The sequence below is a fragment of the Gracilinanus agilis genome, chromosome 4 (assembly GCF_016433145.1).
Source record: "Gracilinanus agilis isolate LMUSP501 chromosome 4, AgileGrace, whole genome shotgun sequence".
Classification (NCBI taxonomy): Eukaryota; Metazoa; Chordata; class Mammalia; order Didelphimorphia; family Didelphidae; genus Gracilinanus; species Gracilinanus agilis.
In genome coordinates this window covers 356,756,920-356,779,492 of record NC_058133.1, presented here as the reverse complement: position 1 = coordinate 356,779,492, position 22,573 = coordinate 356,756,920, and the positions used below count along the sequence as shown (strand labels likewise).

The following is a 22,573-nucleotide window of genomic DNA, read 5'->3' as shown; positions in this document are numbered from 1 at the left end:
AAAAAAAGAGAGAGAGAGAGAGAGAGAGAGAGAGAGAGAGAGACAGAGAGAGAGAGAGAGAGAGAGAGAGAGAGAGAGAGAGAGAGAGAATGACAGAGAGACAGAGAGACAGAGAGAGAAGAGGGAATCTTGAAACCACAGGCTAGTGAGCTTGACTTCCAACCCTTGGAAATGTTCTAGAATGTATTACTAAAGATATAATTGATGACCATCTAGAATAGAAATTGGGAGCTACAGAGAATTAGCTTGGGTTCACTAAGAACCCACTCTAAACCATTGTGATTTCCTTTTTTTGGGAGAATTATAAACTTGATCAAGAAAATGCTATAAAATGTACTTATTGTAGTTGTTCAGTTAAGCCCAACTCTTTATGACTCCATTTGGGTTTTTTTCTTGGCAAAGATACTAGAGTGGTTTGCCATTTCCTTCTGTAGTTCATTTTACATATGAAGAAATGGAAGCAAACAGGGTTAAATGACTTGCCCAAGATGGGTCTCCCTGACTCCAGGTCCTGTCCTCTCTATCCACTGCACCACCTAGCTGCTCCTAAAGTTTACTTATATCTTAGCAATCCTTTTGTATGTTACTCTTGTGAAAAAGATGGCTGATTGCCAGCAGTCATCTGATGGTACAGTTAGTTGTATTTGGAACTGATTGAATGACTGGAACCCAAAATAGACCTTATGGTTTGATGTCAGCTTGGAAATAGATCTCTAATGGAATGGGATCCTTGCTTGGCCCTATGTTTTTGAACAGTTTTTTAATACTATGGATAAAGGGATAGGTAAAATGCTTATTAAATTTCAGAGTCAACAAACATTTATTAAGCATCTGCTGTGTTCTAGGCACTGTGCTAAGCACTGGGTTTGCAGAAAAAGGCATAATATAGTCCCTGACTTCAAGAATCTCTCAATCTTCTGGGGGAAAAACAACACATAAAGGGGAAAGTGGGGAAGGGAGAAAGGTGTGTTATTTTGGTGTGATGTGAACATAGTACCACGTGATGATATTTTTAGAATTACAAAATGGATCAGAAAGCTTCTTTAAAAATAGCTACTTTTGGGGGGCAGCTGGGTAGCTCAGTGGATTGAGAGCCAGGTCTAGAGACGGGAGGTCCTAGGTTCAAATCTGACCTCAGACACTTTCCCAGCTGTGTGACCCTGGGCAAGTCACTTGACCCCCATTGCCTAGCCCTTACCACTCTTCTGCCTTGGAGCCAATACTCAGTATTGACTCCAAGACGGAAGGTAAGGGTTTAAAAAAAAATAGCTTTTTTGACACAATCGAATGTAATGGACTTCTCTACTAGCAGCAATGCAAATGATCCAGGACAATTCTGAGGGACTTATGAGAAAGAACATTATCCACATCCAGAGAAAGAACTGTGGGAGTAGAAACACAGAATAAAAACAACTACTTGATCAAATGGGTTGACGGGGATATGATTGGGGATGTAGACTCTAAGTGATCACCCTAGTGCAAATATTAATAATATGGAAAAAGGTCTTGATCAATGACACATGTAAAACCCAGTGGAATTGCTCATTGGCTGTGAGAGGAGGGGAGGGAAAGAATATGAAACATGTAACCATGGAAAAATATTCTAAATTGATTAATTAAATAAAATTTTTCAAATTAAAAAAAAAGCTACCTTTCCCTATTTTTATTGTTTATTGCTTTGTTGGCCTGAGCTGCCATAAAGATGTGGTCATCAACTTAAATGTCTGTTGATGTGTTCCCTCTTACTTGGTTAATTCAGACATTCTATTCAACATAATCAAGCATGGCACTAATTTTCAGATTGGTTTTAGGGGATAAATGGATACAGATCATTGCACTGTACTGTTACCCTTGTCTGCTTGCTGTTTTCTAGGCATCACAATAAAAACTAGACAGTTTCTTTAGGGAAAAAAAAATGGTGAAGGCCTGTAGCTGGGTGGGAAATGAACTAAAGAGGTGAGATTTTCAGAGTTGATTTTATCTTGCCAAATGAGTTTCCAGAGATCATGAAGTCCAAAAAAGTATCAAGTAGCTAGGTGGCAAGTGATGAGGTAAAATCTTTGGATATCTTTCTTAAAGGGGTAGAAGATCTGGAAGGAACTCTTAAATAAGTTGCAGTGACTAACATCCTGGGGTAATAGTCAGGATCCAAAAAAAGATCTCAGCAGGAAAGAGAATTAGAATCTATTGAAATGAAATTTGATAGGGGTAAATAGGTGTTTTTAGGAGCAGCTAGGTGGCACAGTGCATAGAGTGCCACATCTGGGGTCAGGAAAATCTGAGTTCAAATCTGGCCTTAGACACTTTTTAGCTGGATAACCCTAGGCAAGTCACTTAACTTTGCCTCAGTTTCCTCATCTGTACAATTAGCTGGAGAAGGAAATGGCAAACCATTCCATCATCTGCCAAGAAAACTCCAAATGGGGTCACCCAGAGTTAGACAAGACTAAAACTACTAAACAGTAGCTGTCTTCAAATATGTGATGGGGTCTCATGTGGGAACAGAATTGGATTTATCAGTTTGGCCCCAGTGCACAGAACTAGTAGTAATGAGTAGAAGCTACAAAGAGGTAGTTAGGCTCCATGTGATTAAAAACTTTGCAGTAATTAGGGATCTCTTAAAGTTCTACCTCAATGCAAACACATCCAGCCAGTGACTGGCCACTTACTGGGTTGTAGTGGTGACTCTTTTCCTGGTCTGGATTGGACTAGATAGGTGGCCATTGAGATGCCTTCCATCTTTGACATTCTGTGGTTCAAAATATAGATTTTTCTATCCTGAGCAGTATTTATGGCTCATCTTCCATTTAGATTCCTAATGCTACTATGGATTTGCAGGTATGACTTAATTTTATATAAGAGATGTGTTTCTGCAGATTTAACCTCAAAATCAAATTCTGATTTATGGCATTTGTGACAGTAATGTTCTTAAAGGATTCCTGCAGTAACTCTTTTTTCCAAAGTCATTTGTAATATGAATAATCATGTATTAACTTCTTTATTTTTAAATTTGGGTTTTTTAATATATGTTAGGGACCTAAAAATACTTTTGTTGTGGTGGTATTTGTTTTTTAACTTAGGTTGTGGGAAACCACATTCCCAATCTAGAAGAAATGAAAAAAGGAAAATGCTTTGAACCCTTTGGTGGCTGGGTAAGAGGGAGGAATCCAGCCCACACATTTGCCTTTCTCACATTCCCTTTTTCTTCTCTGAGCTCTGCTTGTGTCCAAGTGACTTGTATGCTTTCTGTCTGATGGTATTTTCTTTGCTGAATGATTTAGGGGTAATAGGGGGGAATCTAGGTAGCTTTTTCTGACTTGGTGATTGTTACCGTAAGGCAGAGCAAAAGAATCTTGTTGAGATCAGCTATAGTTCAGCTGAACTTTTCTCTCCCCATCCCAAATGACAATGTAAATGTCACATAATCAGTCGTTACCATTGTAGAGCAGGATTGCAACACAGTCAGGAACATTAGAAGGGATTTTAATTTATTTATTTGTTTTCGGTGAGGGATTATTTGCTGTTAAAATGAGATCTCTCCTGTAAAATAAAAATAATTTACATAAAACTGGTTATCATAGATACTATTAAAAAAGCAGTATTTTATCCTTACCACTTTTCTAAATTATATAGCCTTGAACATCTTGCCTTAGTTTTTTTACCCCCTCTCCCCCCAAAAAAAACCCTTATCTTCTGTCTTAGAATCAAAATTAAGTATTTGTTTCAATGCAGAAGAGCATTTGGAGTTAAGTGACTTGCCCAGGGTTGCTTAACTAAGAAATGTCTGAGGCCAGATTTGAACCCAAGATCTCCTGTCTCCAAGGCTGACATTCTATCCACTGAGCTACCTCGCTACCCCTTGCCTTCATTTTTTATACCAGACCCTCCACTGCAGGTTCTTCCATCTGTCTCTGCTGAACTCTAGGAGACTGGCCCATTGATCAGGTCTGAAAAGAGAGCAGGATTAGTAAAGGGCTCTCCTTGGTCACTCATTAGGTAACACAGGCATCTCTAGGAAGGCATATGAGCCACTCATCAGGTTATTAAAGCTCTAATTTGATTTTCTTTGACTCATAGCTATTTAAGAAGCAAAGTGGCTATCTGTGATTTAATTTATGGGTGTATTTTTGTTTTAAGATACATCTATTGACTTTGTAGGAGATGCCAGAGCAAAGTTAATCCTTCTTTAACATGATGCAGATTAATTTGCTAAAAGGAAGATCCTTAACACAATCAATGAAAATGAGATAAATCTCTGTAAGCCTGAGAAATGCTAAAGAACTAAAGGTGTACGTGACCAACCATTGAATGATATTTTCTAGGTCTTCTGTCATTCCTCACATATTGGTATTTGTATACCATCTGTGGTTTTCCTCTAGAGATTCTCTCTGTATTTTTAGTCAACCAGAATTAAGTACTTCAGAGACTAACATTTGTTTTCCAGACTTTTTAAATTTTTTTTTTTTTGTTTTTAAGGGCTGCTAGGTGGCACAGTGGTGGACAGTAGAGTGCCTGACCTGGAATCAGGAAGACTCATCTTCCTGAGTTCAGATTTGGCTTCAGAGGCTTCCCAGCTGTGTGACTCTGGGCAAATCACATAATCCTGTTTGCCTCAGATCCTCATCTATAAAATGAGCTGGAGAAGGAAATGGCAAACTGTACCAGGATTTTTGCCAAGAAAACCCCTAAAAAGGGGTCACAAAAAGTCAGACATAACTGAAACTGAAAGGATTGAATAACAAAGGAAATTTTTTAAGAGTCATTCAACTACTCAGTGAATGTTTAAATGTCTACTATGTACCTGGCCCTGTGATAAACAGTGGAGATATAAGGGAAGGCAAAAGCCAGCCCCTGCCTTAGGGAGCTCACCATCTGATGGAGAGAAGCAAAGGTGTACAAACAGGATACAAAGGAAATAAGTAACAGAGGGAAGGCTCTAGAATAAAAGAGATTGGAAAACCCTCCTGTAGAAGATGAGATTTTAGTTGGACCTTGAAGAAATCCAACAGACAGAGCATTTCAGGCTTGGAGAACAGCCAGAGAACTTGCAGGGAGTGGAGAGATGGAGTGTCTTATGAAAGGAACAAAAACTAGACTAGAGTCATTAAATCAAAGACTATGATAGAAGAAGACTGGAAAGTTGAGGGGGGGGGGGCGGGATCTTTTGGGCTTTGAAGGCCAAGCGAGAAGATTCTGAATTTGATCTTGGAGGTGATAGGGAACCACTGGAGTTTGTTGAATATGAAGGTGGCATGATCAAACTTGCAGATGAACTTGAATATAGTAAATCCTGCCTTTCAGTTACAGCTGCCTTCTCCTCTTCTGAGAGAATACACGTGACCGAGAGATGCTCCTCATTTGAATGTTCATTTTCTGAGTGTCTAAGACTTTGTCGGTGCTGATTAATACTCTTCTTAGGTCCAGCCACATACTTCCCTGTGCATCCAGAAGTGCCCATTAATCAGCTTGCCCACCGTCTGCCATGTCTGATTGTTTAATTAAGCCCTCAAAAATAGATTCCAGTAAAACTCAAACCTGAAAAAAAGGCAAAAGGCATTCAGAGCACCAGCCCTCTAATTCACTTAATTTGGGTGTCCTGTGTTGCATACAGATTTTGGAATTTCTCAATAGGCTAGTGACTTCATGCAGGTTTTGGAGTACACAATGAAAATTAGCTCTGCCAGCAACTTTGTCACCGGCTCTGGGAAGAGCACAGCCAGGAGAGCCTGGCGGGCAGAGAGGCAGGGCTGTACTCATGCCATGGAATACCACAGATTAGTTAGGGGGAATCAAAAGGGCATTGCCCTCACGGAGGCAGTGAATAAGTAACCACCAGGAGGCTGCCATTTGCTTGTGATTAGAGTCCTTCAGTAACCAGCTATAGGTCAATTATTGTCCAGTGTGCTACTGCATCGAGGACGAGATTGTCTTGGCAGCGGCTGTAGCCAGGGCCACTCTGATCAGCTGGCTCTTTGTTCTGTTTGGCCCCCTGAGCGTAGAACCAGAAAGAATGAAAGGAAGCTGCAGAGAGGCAGAGATTTAGGTTCTGTGTAAGAAGAAACTTTTTAGTAATTAGGGCTTCAAAGGCTAGATGACTACTCCTTGGTTATTTATACATATCCATTTGCTGTAGGAAGGCTGAAAGTGGAAGAAATGCATCTTTTATTTTTTGTTTTATTTATTTTTGAGACAAAACAGGGTTAAGTCAACTTGCTCAGGGTCACACCGCTAGTAAGTGGCTGGGGTTGGATTTGAAATCAGATCTTCTTGACTCTTTTTGTGATGAACACTTTTATTTACAAATATAATTAAAAGCTCTGACAACTTATCATGCTCTTCTTTGGAACCTAAGAAGGGTTTTCTTGGTTGGTCTTTTAAAGTGTGTGCATAAGAAGTCAGACATTTTTCTTAAACCATTTTTTATTGTAAGAAAATGCACAATTTGAAAGTGTGAATGATGTAATGTGTATGACCAAGAGATAGAACTAGGAGGAATGGGATAGAAGGGAAGAAAGAAAAAAGAACTCTATCTATTATGATACCTAGCTGTCCCTAGAAATGCATTTTATTGTTTTGTTTTTGTTTTTAATTTTTAATTTTTTAGAAAAATTTTCCATGGTTACATTAGAAATGAATTTTTAAAAATTTTAATAAAAAAAGTTATTAGGGCAGTTAGGTGGGACAGGGTAACTAGATGGTGAATTGGATAGGGTGCCAGGTTTGGAGGCAAGAAAACCAGAGTTCAAATCCAGTCTCATACACTTACTAGTTCTGTGTGCCCTGGAGAAAATCACTTAACCCTGTTTTCCTCAATTTCCTGGTCTGTAAAATGAGCTGGAGAAGGAAATGGCAAACCACTCCAATATCTTTGCCAAGAATATTCTAAATAGGGTCACAAAATATTGGACCTGATTGAAATGACTGAATAACAACAAAAAAAAGATGTTTGGGATTTTTATGTCATAATGCTAGAGTCATTATTGGATATATTCTTCCCCTCCCATTCTACCTAGGAATTAAGCCCTTACTTGTAACAAAGAAAAAACAAACTAAAACTGTTGACACCTTGTATACAACTGATATTTTATACACCATTCCGCCCTTACAGTCTCTGCCTCTCAAGAGGAATAAAGTATGTTTCATTTTCTGTTCTCTTTGGGACCTCTGTTATTTAATTACATTGTTGTGTGTGTGTGTGTGTGTGTGTGTGTGGTATTTTTAGTTCTGTTTATTTAAATTCTACATTAGTTCATAGAATTCTTTCTAGACAGTACCTTGAGACTATATACCTGATAAAAACTGCATTATCTCTTTGAAAAGACCTTTGATTTTTAGTTATCTTTTCATTTAGACAGTTGTTGGTATTGTGTTTTTTCATATTGTATAGGTTTGGTTTTACATATTTTACAGTGCATCAGTTCATAGAAATCTTCCAATGTTTTTCTGAAATCTTCTTGTTGCACAGTCACATCTCCTTACATTCATATGCTATCATTTTTTAACCATCCTCTACTCATAGCTGCCTACTTTGAATATGTGTGTGTTTAGCAATGAGATTTATATTTTGACTTAATAATTTTTTCCTTCTTTTTTTACTAGGAGGTTTTTTTTTTGCAGGTATTTATTTGGCAGAGAGGCTAAACATTTAAAAAACTAATCTATGTTGGTATAAGGAATATTTCAAAAATGTAGTGAAAGGCATTTAGGAAAATGTAATACTAAGAACTAATTAGCAAAATATACTCTGTAGATTTCATTAATGGATTCTCTATTCAAATAGGAATTGCTTTCAAACCTTTTAGAAATTAATAAATACAGTGAATTTGTTTATTTTATTACCATTTACATTAGGATTAGTTGACACATTGAATCTCCAATGTTGTGTATGAATTGGGTCCTTATTATCTGCATTACATTGCTTATAGCTTACTGTTTGCCAAGGATTGCTTAGTAAATATTCCCATTGTTTGCCATGAAGCTGACTTTTAAGAACTTTTTATATAGTTTCTTAACATTTCATTAGTATTTACCATCATCTTTAGAGGTGAAGCTCTCCTCAGTTCCTAGATGGCTTTCCAATAAATACATGGAATTATTAAGTGCACAGTCCAAGAATCTACCCCAGGGATGAGACCCAATCAGATTTGCCTAGGAACATTTTGATTGCTTAGAGTAAAGATTCTTAACTTTTTCTGTGTTGTGGACTGGTAGACATTCTGGGGGAGCTGATGGATATGTATACTCAGTAGTGAGATTCATAATTTGATTTATAATCCCCCCCTCTTAATTTACTAAGAGTTTTTTGCAAGGCATTTATTTGGCAGAGAGGCTAAACACTTTTTTTTAAACCTGATCTATATTGGAATAGGGAATATTTTGAAAATATAGTGAAAGACATCTCTTTTCAAGATGAAATTTTTTAAATGTACAAAATAAAATTCATAGTAATGGGCAGCTGGGTAGCTCAGTGGATTGAGAGTCAGCCCTAGAGATGGGAGGTCCTAGGTTCAAATCCAGCCTCAGACACTTCCCAGCTGTGTGACCCTGGGCAAGTCACTTGACCCCCATTGCCTACCCTTACCACTCTTCCACCTAGGAGTCAATACACAGAAGTTAAGGGTTTAAAAATGTAAAAAAAAAAAATTCGTAGTAATACAGAGGAAACCAATTAATTTGAAATACTCTTATGAAAACATAAAAATCAGCAGATCAGGCATTCCCTTTTGTTTTTAGGTATTTCCTTGAATCATAAGGCTATCATTGAAGGCAAAAAATCCTCTACCATCCTTTTAAAAGACAAAAATGAAAAGTCTGGCATAGGTTATTGGCAGCCAAGGCCAAGAAGAAATACCAGCTGTTGAAGGCATCAAGGAATCTGATAGGTGTTTGATATATATCCTAGAGCCACACTAAAAAAAATCTCACCAAAATTTTTCCCTAGAAAAGTATTGAGGAAAAAGTGCTTCTATTCAGAGGCTCTGGGCTTGACTTTCCCTATGAATCTAGGAAAACTTCTTAAGAAGCAGCTACATAGTACATATGGATAGAGGTCTGGACTTGGAGTTAGAAAGCCCGGAGGTCCTGTCCTTCCTCAGTTGCTTGTCATCTGTGTGGATCTGGGCAAGAACTCTCAGTCTCAGTTTCCTCTTCTTTAAAATGGGGCTAATAATAACACCTGCCTCCCAGAGCTGTTGTGAGGATTAAATGAAATAACATTTGTAGAGCACTTATTGACACACAACCTATCATATAAATGCCAAATATTATTACCAATAAACATTGGCGTATCATGAAGTACTCTGGTAACAAGCTGTGTTGGCTTTCCACCTTCCAGTCTCTTTTGTTTGATATCCTTTACCTAGCTGCTTCCTAACTCCATTCCTGTGGGTTCCTTCTCCCATCAGTGAGTTCTCCTAGAACCCCCATTTTTGGGGAAGGGTTCAGATGAGCCTTTGTCATTCTTTAGACCAGGGGTCGGCAACGTATAGCTTTCGAGCCATATCTGGCTCTTTTGAGGGCCAGATATGGCTCTTTCTGCAGGAGCCATAAAGTCCATTTTTTTTTCAGGCGCTATTACAGAAGCGGCACTGTGAGCACTGTACAGCTCTCACGAAATTACATTTTAAAAAATGTGGCATTTATGGCTCTCACAGCCAAAAAGGTTGCTGACCCCTGCTCTAGACTTTACCTTCTTCCCCCATTAGAGGGTAGGTTCCTGGAGGCCAGGAACTATCTTTCTCCTTATATTTGTATCCCAGTCACTTAGCACAGTGCCTGTACTGCAAATAGCAAGTACTTAGTAAATATTTATTGACTGATTCTTGCTTAAAATTGATGTCAAATTGGTTGTTTCTCCCTGGAGATGATGCTGGAAGTTTATAAGGAGAAACCAATTACCAGAGGAAATAATGAATGCCTGCCTTGGGGGCATGTAGCCTTCTGGCACTTGAATTAACTTGTGGGCACTGTTCAAATAAAGGGAGATGCCCTGTTTTCAAAGATCCCAGTCCTGTGTTTGGATGAATACATTTCTGTTCTCTGGACCCTCCAATGGAGAAAGCACAGATTTGGGCCGTAGGAGCTCCCATACTCTAGAATGCATTTACTATGTTTCTAGTCCAGACCAGCACCAGAGAAGGAGGGAGCTTCTGGCTAAGATAGAGCAATTTTAGGGACCCTTTTATGGATTCTAAGATGTTCTGGGAGCATTTGAAGAGGGTTGGAAGTATCTCCATTTTTTAAAGAAGTTCTTAGAAATAGGAGAGCTTAGAGAAAGGAATAGGATGTGGAACCACCCAGTCTTTGCAGGGATCTGCTATTACTGGAGAGGATTCCCTCTGGACCAACCAGAATCTTGAACTGGAGGGATATGGGGTGTAGGGCCTGTTGAATAGCTATTATGGGAAATCCAGCAAGAGCTGCCTAGTCTAGCAAGTAATTTCCTGCCTCAGTAGAGAAAACATCCCTTAGGGGATGAATGCCAGAGGTTGGACTTGCTCAAGGAAAAATGAAATTGGTTTGGCAACTAGGTAGGATAGTAGGATTCAGCTGCTCTAGCTTCTCTCTCTTCTACCCTCCAGCAGTTTTTTGATTTGCATTTGCTACTGGGTAGGTGGGAAATTATTTATTATAGCATTTGTATAACACTTTGAAGCCTGCAAAGTGCTCTATAAATATTATCTCATTAGATCCTCAACAATCCTGAAAGATAGATACTACTGTTATCCTATTTTATAGAAAAGGAAAGAGAGGCAGGCAGAGATTGTGACTTGCCCAGGTACCCACAGCTATTAATCCAGATTTGAATTTAGATCTTCCTGACTCCAGGCTCAGTGCTCTGTGCACTATGATGCCACCTAGCAGCCTTGACTTCTTATGCTTCGTGTAGTATTTTTTTATTTCCATGGCATTTTTTTTTAAACTAACCTAGTCTACGTTCAAAAGCCCTGGGAAGGAGAGAACAGATTTTGTCATTTCTATTTTACAGAGGAGGCGAATGATTTTTTCAGCTGGGTGGTAGCAGAGCCCAAACTAGAACCCAATCCAGTATACTTTCCCCAAGACTCCGCTGCCTTGTGTTTTCAATTTTGTCTTTCGCTCCATCCTTCTCCCTGTCCAAGGGTAGGTGTCCAGTGCCAGATCTGGACAATTAGTGGAGTGATTCCAGGTTCTCTTTTCACAACTCCGAGCTGTGTCTGGGCTGGTCTTGTGGAGTGAGAGCCCATTCTCACTCCTAGCAAGAATTATAATAATGAGAACAGTAAGAAGAGGAAAATGCAATCACAATAATAGCTAGCATTTTAAGTTTACAAAGGGCTCATTTTGTAATTAAAAGTCCACTTAGAGGGGGAGGTTGGCTCACCTCTACAAACTTTAGTAGGTTGGGTTTCTCTGGAAGGACTAAGTTCAGAGTTGGAAAAATTCTGCCTGTCTGTGTGCCTCTTCAAATTACTCTGACCTCAGTCAGGAACATTTCTCCTTGTGTGTGTGCCCTGGGTAAGGGGGAGGAGAGGATCAATGTAGAACCCACTTAACCACGATGGAAAACTTTTTTTTTTCTCCCCTAGGCGCTTCTGGCTGGCATGAAGAACAGAGACACCAACTCTCCCAACCACGGGAACGGAGAGCAGGCCGGCAAAAGCAAGAGCTCCGGCCTCGGGTGGCTGTGTGACGAGGAGCCCCTGAACGACATAAGCACCTCTTCCTACAAAAAGCCGCTTTATGGCATCTCCCACAAGATCACTGAGAAGAAGAACCCTCCTGGAGGAGACCAGTTCACCAACTATGAGCTCTATGAGAAAGTCACCTCCAGCAACAGCCCGTCACCGCTCCGATTTCTGAACGAACAGAGGAAGAGAGACTCGAGCAACGCCACACCAGCAGCTGTAGCCACCGGGGCTGAGGGTGACCCCAACATCTACTCTTTGATTCAGAAGATGTTTTACACGCTCAACACGCTGAATTCCAACATGTCCCAGCTGCACAGCAAGGTGGACCTGCTGTCCCTGGAGGTGAGCCGCATCAAGAAGCAGGTGAGCCCCACTGAGTCCGTGGCAGAGTTCCAGCCGCCCCCCGAGTACCAGCTTACTGCCGCTGAGCTCAAGCAGATCGTGGACCAGAGCTCGTCAGGGGGCGACCTGGCCTGCCGCCTGCTGGTTCAGCTCTTCCCGGAGCTCTTCAGCGACGGCGAGTTCAATCGCAGCTGCACCACCTGCGGCTTCGTGAACAAGAAGAAGCTCGAGTCGCTCCACCTCCAGCTTATCCGGAACTACGTGGAAGTGTGCTACCCGTCGGTGAAGAACACTGCTGTGTGGCAAGTGGAGTGCCTGCCCCAGGTCAATGACTTCTTCAACCGCTTCTGGGCGCAGCGGGAGATGGAGAGTGGTCAGCCCGGAGGCCAACCGGCTGCCTTCTATGAGGCGGAGCAGGTGGAGCCCGCCCACTTCCTGGAGGACAAAGAGCAGGAAGAAGCCCTGTCCCTGGACCGGAGCAGCGCCATTGCTGCTGACCACGTGCTCGACGCCCAGGACCTCAACGAGTTCTTGGATGAGGCCTCGTCCCCAGGCGAGTTCTCCGTCTTCCTCCTGCACCGGCTCTTCCCCGAGCTCTTCGACCATCGCAAGCTGGCGGAACGCTACAGCTGCTATGGCGACGGCGGCAAGCAGGAGTTAGACCCGCAGCGGCTGCAGATCATCCGCCGCTACACCGAGATCTATTTTCCCGACGTCCAGGAGGAGGAAGCGTGGCAGCAGCAGTGCGCCCAGAGGATCAACGACGAGCTGGAGGGCCTCTGCCTGGACGGCAGCGAGTGCGAGCCGCTCAGAGATGACTGCTACGACTCCTCTAGCCTTCCCGACGACGTGTCCATCATCAAGGTGGAGGACAGTTTCGAGTATGAGCGGCCAGGCCGGAGGTCCAAGAAAATCTGGCTGGTTCCCATTGACTTTGATAAACTGGACATCCCCCCTCCCGACTTCGAAGTGCCCATGTCCGACTATCTGCTCAACAAGGAGCAGATCCGGAGCATCTACGAGAGCAGCCTGTCCATAGGCAACTTTGCCTCCCGCCTCCTGGTTCACTTGTTCCCTGAACTCTTCACCCACGAGAACCTGAGGAAGCAGTACAATTGCAGCGGCTCTCTGGGGAAGAAACAGCTCGACCCGTCCCGCATCAAGCTCATCCGGCACTACGTGCAGCTCCTGTACCCCCGGGCCAAGAACGACCGCGTGTGGACGCTGGAGTTTGTGGGCAAGCTGGACGAGAGGTGCCGGCGCAGGGACACGGAGCAGCGGCGCACCTACCAGCAGCAGCGCAAAGTGCTCGTGCCGGGCCTCGAGAGGAGAGACTTCATGAACTATGCAATCAACCCTGAGAGGTTCCGCGAGGAATTTGAAGGCCCTCCGCTGCCCCCCGAGAGGAGCAGCAAGGACTTCTGCAAGATCCCCTTAGACGAGTTGGTCGTCCCTTCCCCAGACTTCCCCGTGCCTTCTCTCTATCTGCTGTCCGACAAGGAGGTCAGGGAGATCGTGCAGCAGAGCCTGTCGGTGGGCAACTTCGCCGCCCGGCTCCTCGTCAGACTCTTCCCAGAACTCTTTACTCCCGAGAACCTCAGACTGCAATATAACCACTCCGGCGCTTGTAACAAGAAGCAGCTCGACCCGACGCGCCTGCGGCTCATCCGCCACTATGTGGAGGCTGTGTACCCTGTGGAGAAGATGGAGGAGGTGTGGCATTACGAATGTATCCCCAGCATCGACGAGAGGTGCCGGAGACCCAACAGAAAAAAGTGCGACATCCTAAAAAAAGCCAAGAAAGTCAAGAAGTGACGGGAGCTGGTTCCACCCCGAGAGTCGGGGCGCTGAGTTCTTAGTGAAGGGCACACGGGGAGACTCAGATGGTTCTTTTTTGGCGGTGGTTATGGCATCCCTGAGGGATGCCCACTCGCAACCATGGGAAGTGGCTTAACTACATTTGCACACTTAGAGACCAACTAAAAACACAAGTGACAAAAAGCTTTGAATTTTTTTCTGGCTCTGGTCCTCAAAACATAGTTGCGCCCAGTTCCCTTAGTGCTCAGGCAGCCAGACCACTCTGAGCAATCATTTTTCCAAGCTAGTATGGAAAGGTTTTAACTCTTTCCTTTTTACTGTTTAAATGACAAGTTATGCATCTGTATTGTTTCTCTCCCCCACTTTTTGCATCTTCCATTTTTATCAATTTTTAAAAATTAAACAGGAAAACAAACAAAAAAAATCATCCAGCTCTTTGAGAGCCATTTACATGAAAAAAAAATAGGTTTTACACAGTTGAGTTAAAGTACTGTAACCAGAAATTTTCATACTTAGGAATTTTTTTAAAAAGACAATTGGAGATTTTTGTAATCTTTGGACGCACCATGTTCGTTAGAGCTGATCTCAGCTTCAAGCACGGAACACAGGCAGTGGATGGGTCTTGCTGTCCCTGTCTCTTATACTAGGTTTTGGCATGGCCAAGATAACCACGTTAATATGGGTAGGGTGAACCTGCCCAGGTTTTTATTTTCACTGTGATCAATACTAAGGTTTAGGCATGGTGTACATGTGTTTTCTCTTGTGATCCCCCTCTCCCTCTCCCCACTCAATAGAACGTTAGGCTCACTTATCTGTAGGGGGAAAAAAAAACACTGGATGATGAGAAGAATGTAGACAGATATTGAAACCCACACTTTGAGCACCGAGATTTAGCTACCCCTTTTTTCTCCCCCTTATTTCACACAGGGGGAGGAAAAACACATTTCCTGTGAAATTCCTTTTTGCCGTTAGGTTCACTAACTCTGCCTAAAAACAGTTCCCTTTACAGGGATAAGAAGGTGCCACTTGCATTTCCTAGATCTCTCTCTTCCAAAAGGCAGACTCCAGAAACAGCCCAGTGATTTCAAGTCACAGAATCTCAAGAGTGAGAAGAGACTTCACCACACCTCAGTGGTTGCTTGGGGAGTCCACTGAAAAAACCCCAACACTTGGGGGGCTGGCTTTGATGCCTGCCCCGGAGCCTCTGCCATTTGGGCCAGATGCCCAAACTGGACCATCCTCTGTGTCCCCCTCCCCTCCCAAGTGACAACTTTGCAGTTTCCCTGTGGATTCCTCCTTAAATCAAACTCTTTCAGTGCCTGGTTTATTCCTTCCTGTCACGGTTGGGTCAGTAGAACACTCCTGTTTTTCTAGGTAAGGAAGACAGACCACTCTAGCCTAATGTCATGCTATTGAAGGAGTTATTAACCCTCAAAGACCCTGAGAAATCCTTACAAAAAAGATGCCACTGCCTCCTTTGTGTTTATGTGGCCAAACACTTAAGAGAAGGGGACCTCCCACTGAAAACTGAATAGGCTAACCTATTATTGATTAGATTAATTACATTAATTAAAATTAATAGATTGTATCCACAGTCTTCATGAAAATTTTAAGATTTTTAAAATGTTAAAAGTTTTAAAATATCATTTGAGAGGCAGCGTGGCTTAAGGCATAAAGAACTGGTCTTGGGAGCCTCGAAGCCCTCGATTCAAATACTGTTTCTGATACATTTCTGCTATTTTTACCTGGGAAAGTCAGACCCACTTCTTCTTCTTCCTTCCCTCCCCTTAAAAAAAAAAAAGAGAGAGAGAAAAGATTTTTTTTAATCTGGAAATTCACAGTTAAAAAGGATTCCAATTTTGTTAACCATTAAGTACAATTTTTACCTTTTCATCTGTGGTGTTTATTTTTTAGTTTTCACAGCATCTGGAATTAGAACACATTGATTGTGTATAGATGTCTTCACCTTCAGGGGAAATGTTGTTCCCTGCCACCCACAAACATTAGGGATCATAGTGAAGTTAATGAAATTTCAGCGTGCACACAGACTTGTCCACATCACCGGAGCACTCATCAGCTTCAGGAATGTTGAAACAGCCAGGAGTTGCCCTGGGAGCCACCAGTGACACATTTTCTTTTATTCAGGTCTTTCTCAGTATGCCTTAGCCTTCCCTCCTAGGCCTGCTCTAAGGATTGTGGATTGCATCTCCCTCCTACCAGCATCATTCCTCAGATAGCCAGTTGAATTCTACTGAGGACTCCATAAAAGGTGCCTGTCCTCTAGACAGCTTCTGGAGAGGATCCCAAGGCCGATGGAAATTATCCTTCCTTTTTAGAAGATGGAACCCAGCCCAGTTCCTCCTCCAGAGGTTCAGTCATTTAATAATCCATTTAAAAAATAATCATCTTCCCTGTGGTTGGTTGTTTTTTTTAAAAGAGAAATGAACAGGGAACAGCAAATAGGCTTCTTTGTAACCTCTGAATTTTAGTCTTTCCAAATCCTTGGTGAGCCTACTCTATTGTCTTAACTGCCTAGAGTTTTGCCTTCCAGAAGGAAATCAGAAGGAATAAATTCCAGCAATAGAACAACTCTGGAAAGCCTTTTCTTATCTCTCTTAGTCAGGAAATGTCTCCACATCTTTACTCAGCCTGTCTGTATGGTGTGTTTCTGTGTTGTCAGGCCACTCCACTGGACTTTTTATATTTAAGCAATACTTGATGTTTTCCCAGGAGTTTAGAAGCACTGACACCCTTTTGGCACTCCCTTTTGCTTCTGAAATCTTTTCTTTTTTAGGCCTTGCGTTTCAAAGGCCAGAAGAATGAGCACAGTTCTCCCCTAAACTTAGTAGCACCCCTCCCCATCACCTGTCTGTGGCGTCTGAAAAGAATGTACAAAGAGAGTCATGAATGTAATTTCAATTCTCCCAGCTGTGTCTACATGATCACAATCCAACAGGGAATAAAACTGCCCTGTAATAGGTGCTTTAATGTCTAAAGGAAGGAAGCAAATCCTACTCTATCACTGTTTACCTTTTTACTGTCTTTTTTTTTTTTTTTTGGTGGGGAGGGAGAAAATTGGAGGGAGGGCAGGCAGGATTAATCATTAACCAATCAATGGGGTCTACTTTGAAGGGAACTGAAGTGGTCAGAATAATTGGGTTGGCCACGGTCTGGTTATTATGGACCGGTATACCGTGGCCTTTGTTCCCACCTTGGTCTCTGAATGTTTTATTTCATGCTTGATTGGGGGCTGGGGGGGTAGGGTAGGGGGAGTCTAGAAAAGAAGACCTTCTGATTGACTATGGCCAAGTGAATTCTCATCTTGTACATCTAGGCAGGCAAAAAAGTAAAATAAAAATGTCCAGGAGGGAGGAAGGTGGGGCCAGGAACGGAGGACAATGAACACAGCCATGAAAAAAAATGCTTGCCTGTTTAGATCCAGCCTTAACACTTTCTGACATCCTCGATATAGCAGACCATGCATAAAAGGGATGCCAGAGTAAAAACCTTCTGGAGAGAAATAAGAACCGTTTTACCAAAGATAATGAACTGATATCCCATAATGGCTGCATTTTCCTTTTGATTCGAGTGCATCCTTAGAAACCTGAATGTAACAGAAACCCAGGACTATTTTTTGTAACTGTATGCTCTCTAGCAACTTTGTGTGAATTTTTATACAAACACTGTTTTATGGGTTCTATAAAATGTCATAAAAATAGAAAAAGCAGAGAGTCTGGCAATCTAGTGTTTTAAGTCTGGAGAGCGGTTTGGGGGCTCCCCTCCCCATCTTCAGGCCACAGGTACCTATAATCCCTCTCGTTGCATTTTTGTCTTTCCGATTAATTGGGCCACTTGTTAAACATGTTCTTCACCAAAGAACAGAAAAATGACTCGGTCAGAATCTAGTGCCTGGTGCTGCTGCTGAACCGTGGCTTCTATTTTGGTCACAATTAGGCCTGATGCTTCCCTGGTAGAGGTCAGCCAGAGCAGTCCATCCCCCTGAAGCACATCCTGCAAGTCTGCTGCCGAGGGGGAGGCTGGGAACCTCCTGGTCACACGCCAGGCCCTTTCTAACACTCACACTAGCATCCTCCCCTTTATCATTCTGAATTAAATTGGACTAACTTCCTTGACACGGGGCTCTCTTATTAGCAGATGGCAGAAAGGCCTCCTGCTCTCTCTGCTCTTATCTCTTCCCAATTTGCTGTTTATAAATTCAGGCAAAGCTTCATTGGAGAGAGGGACCTTTGTGGGGTGTTGGGAGTGAGGTTTTCCTCTCCGGGGCCATTGAGATGGGAAGTGACAGGTCGTGATGAGGAACGCTTCTCCAGCTCTCCTTTTTTTTCTTCCCAATAGGGTTTGGACAATACTTGTAGTCGGAGTACTGTATCACTAGTGAATGATGACTGAAATATATCATGGGTGTTCCCCAACACAAAAACGGAAGAAATTACGTTCAGATCATCGGTGGGTTTAAAGGAAGAGTTTGTTGAAAGAAAAAGCAAGTTCCTTGAAATTCCTATATTGCCAGGGCCTTGTCTCTTGGGAAAAATTAAAGGTATAGGTGATTAAAAAGGAAAAAAAAAGCAGGTATTTCTATAGATAGCTTCATATATTGTGATAAGTAGTTTCTAAAATATTAAATTTGACTGTTTCTGGAAGTAGAGGGTAAAATGGAATAGTGGAAATAGTATTAGGAAAAAAAGAAAGAATAGTAGATTGGAAGTCAGGAAACTTGGATTAAAGCCCCATTTCTCTTGTGACCTATGTTCATTGTATAAATCTTAGCTATTTATTATTTTTATAAAGATTAGTTATTTAGTTAGTTGTCTTTACTATTGTTATTATTATCTTTACTTTATTATTTATTATTAATTATAAATATTTTATTATTATAATGCGATTACTTTATTATAAGAATAACATTGTTATCTTTACTACATCAGGAAAATAACATTAAAGATAATAATAATGATAATAACTAGCTAAATACCTAATATTTCTAATGATAAATAACTAACATTTATATGGTGCTTACCATGTAACAGGCACTGTGCTAGTAAAGTGCATTACAGTTATTATCTATTTTGATCCTTGCAGCAAATTTTTGAGGTCAGTACTCTTAGTATCCCCATTTTATAGATAAGGAAACTGAAGCAGATAATTTAAGTGACTTGTCCAGGGTTATACACCCTTATATCTGAGGCTGAATTTGAACTTGGTTCTTCCTAATTCCTCAAAGCCCCAATGAAAATAATACTACTTGTCCCAAGGGGAACAAGTAGGAATCTAATAAAAGGGATCTTATATGATAAAACTCCTTTGTAATCCTAAAGGACTGTGTAAGTGGGAAGTGCCACAGTGGTTGAGGCAGCTAAGTGGCTCAGCATTTAGAGCCAGGAGTAGAGATGGGAGGTCATGGATTCAAATCTGAACTTAGACACTTCCTAGCTGGGTAAGTCATTTAATCCCAATTGTCTAGCCCTGACCACTCTTCTGCCCTGGAACAGATACTCAGTATTGATTTTTAAGACAGAAGGTAAGGGTTTAAAAAATAAAAAAAGCTGAGCTCCTTGAGAGCAAAGGGCAGTTTTGTACCTTTGTATCCCCAGTACTTAGCACAGTGCCTGGCACATAGTAGGAGGCTAACAAATGCTCAGTGCCTGCTTGGCAGTTGCCAAGAACAGAAACCTTCGTCCTTACCACCAGCATTCACACACTTATGTCTGGGCAGACAGATGTAGACCTGACACTTTAGCTTTCTAGTTTATTATATAATATTGTTTTTGTCTTTTCAGTGAGCTGTGTAGCTGTGAGGGATTTTTCTTTGATCTTTATTATCCCTTTGAAAATGTAAGGCTTAAATTAAAAAACAAAACTATCCAACACAGAAGACTAAAAGCCCCCATCTTGGCCCCAATTAGGAGGACACGGGGCAACAGGGCATGTACCTGATGGCAGACTCATCGACGACGTTGTTTGGAAATCTATGTGGCTGTTGTCAGGAGCATCATTTTGGTAGATCCAGAAAGGCTGAGCTCATTTTAAAAATAACAACAACAACAAAAACCCACCACCCCAATAGTTCTTAAGCCCAATTGGCTCAAAGATGACTTGTTCAGAAGATAGTTTCCAATCATAACTAGCTCGAAAATTACTTTTCCCCTTTGCCCCGAAACCAGTGTATGAGAAACAAAACCTCGAGTATAATCAAATCCAGAATTTTGTTCCTCTGCTTGGTGCAAATAGTGAGACAAGACCATTGCAAATAGGGTTGGATTGCTGTCCTGCCTACGGCGTACCCACAGGGCTGCACCATTTCTTGGCCCTCTTATTCCTCTGGAGAGTGAGATACACAGTTGTTAAGTGTGAGGTGAATGCTATTAGCAGAGCTCAGCAGCCCTGCTTTGTGGTGGTGTATTGTCCTATTTAGGATGTTAAACTCAGCCTCTACCCTTGTGGTGACAAGCAGAAAACTGGAGTTTTGAAACCTTTTACCTTCCCCTCACCTGTGCCTCCGTTTCTTCATTTCTCAAATAGGGATAATAATGTTGCCCCTAACTACATGCCGTCATCAGATGGAGCCACAGAAGATACGGGGATTATTAATAAAGGGGATAGTTAAATCATGACAGGCAACAAGTGACATTCAAATTAATTGTGTCTTGATTGTGTTCTTTGAATCCTCTTCAGAAAGCCCTTCATCACTATTAATTTAACCGTCGTGGCATTATTCTTGGGATAGATATTAAAAATTGTTTTCAGGACTCTTCCACTGGGCATATGAAAAATATCCCCAGCTACTGTGTTAAGAGTGATTGATTCTCCCCACCTCTAGTCTGAAGTATTAGAACTGTCATTCTCTTTTTACAACAGGAAAATAATTCTTAGTCCCCACCGACTGACTGCACCAAACCTGGTATTCCAAGCTCCTACTAATAGCAGTGGGAGGTGACCGGTGGTCAGTGGGCTTTTGTCTTTGGGGAACAGGACTTTAGGATTTCTTTCTCTGTTCAGTATCATCACCTTCCTTTCCCCCCTAAACCATTCTGCCTTTAAATTTTCCGTAACTGATGATTCTCAATTTTATAGAATAGCCTTGTTCCAAATGGAAGGTTTCTCTGTGGACAGTTCTGGGAAAGCATCACCTACTCCTGCGTACAAGGCGTGACCTGTAGGAGAGTTTCTGTGCTTTTTTCCATCAGACAAAATCAGTTTTGCTGTAGTTTCCTGAAAAGTGATAGCTAGAGCTTTTGTCTCTCTAACCCATTACTGCCCAAATAAACCATAACTCATGAGTTACACACAAAGTGCAGCTTTTTCCATGAAAAGGTGAAGAGAAAATGGAACCCTTGCCTAGTGATCCACACAGTTTTCCAGGAAACAGCAAGTGCCATTTATCATGGAAATATAATTAGCATCATGTTTCTTAAAAGAAAGTTTCTTTGAAAAGATGATTGCTCCTGAGAAAAGCCTTGGGACTCTCCTTTTCTTCTTCTAAGTGCCAAGTTTAAATGAATACTTTTAGACCATTTTAAAAAAAACTACCAAGCAGGAAATGGGGGCAGTTTCCATGTTTTCATAGAAAAGCAAAAAAAAAAAAAAGGTCCTGAATCTCTTCCTCTAAGAGTTATAATAATGATGATGGAGTCTCTTAAACTGTTTTTTCTTCATTCTATTCACATTTTCATTAATGGAATCTCACCATGATTAGTTTATGAGGCAGCTGTCACTAGTACAGAGTAATGAATGAGTTTCAAGAGTCCCATAAAGCATTTATGAATTGCTTTTATGCCACCGCTAATGTTTCCTAAATACATTACGAGTCCCTCTTGCCCATAGGGAGCCTTGTAATACAAGCCTTTTTGGGTAACCAAATGCATTTTCCTTATTTTGACTTTAAAGAAAGTGCGTGTGGCCTAGGTCACAGGCAGACAGGGAATCAAGCTCATTTGTCAATCATTCTCCAAGCCTATCTGAGAAAAGCCATGGTTTTCATCACATTCCCAAACTGTTTTCTCCTCTCTCCTGATCCTCACAGTAACAACATTCAGTATAGTGGATTGAGAGCTGGTCTCAATATTGGGAAAACTTGACAAGTCCTGCCTAGGACACATGCTGGCTACATCACTCTGGACAAGTCCCTGGAACGTCATGTTCCTCTCTCATTCCAAATTTGGTGCGCAGTGTCCTGGGGGCTTTGAAACAATAAACTGTGATGGGCAGCTAGATAGCACAGTGGGTATAGCACTGGGCCTAGTGTTGGGAGGTCTTGGGTTCAAATCTGGCCTTAGACACTTCCTAGCTGTGTGATCCTGGGCAACTTACCTAACCCCCATTGCCTAACCCTTTCCTGTTGTTCTGCCTTGGCACTGATAGGAAGACAGAAGTTTAAGGATTTCAAAACAAAACAAAAAACCCCAATAAGCTGCAAAAAAAGTTGAACCTAAATGGTAAGAGGGAATTTACTTGTCTGGAAATTCTCTTTCCCAACCAAATCACAAAATCAATCCCTAACAGATAAAGAAATGGAATTATGAAGAGGAATCAGACTTAAGTCTGGGAAAAGCCCATCAAATCCAAACTCCTGTTTTTATAGATAAAGATACTGAGGCTGAGAAAGAAAAGTGACTTGCTCAGGGCCAGAAATCTGTAAGATAGGATTTGAACTCGGGTCTTCCTTATTCCCAGCTCAGTGTTTTATTCACTGCACCCCCTTAGCTCCATCTAGTTAAGGTAAGTAT

General features: G+C 41.6%; 1 protein-coding gene across 1 annotated transcript in view; it reads left to right on the top strand.

Annotated features, from left to right (window-relative positions):
• The window catches only part of BEND3 (BEN domain containing 3), a 32,136-nt gene extending 17,882 nt beyond the window's left edge, over window positions 1–14,254 (top strand). The window contains exon 3 of the mRNA XM_044674305.1: window positions 11,568–14,254. Within this exon, the coding sequence (XP_044530240.1) occupies window positions 11,568–13,826 (2,259 nt within the window). The 3' untranslated portion in view covers window positions 13,827–14,254. The remainder of the gene's footprint in view (window positions 1–11,567) is intronic.
• Window positions 14,255–22,573: the final 8,319 nt, after the last annotated feature.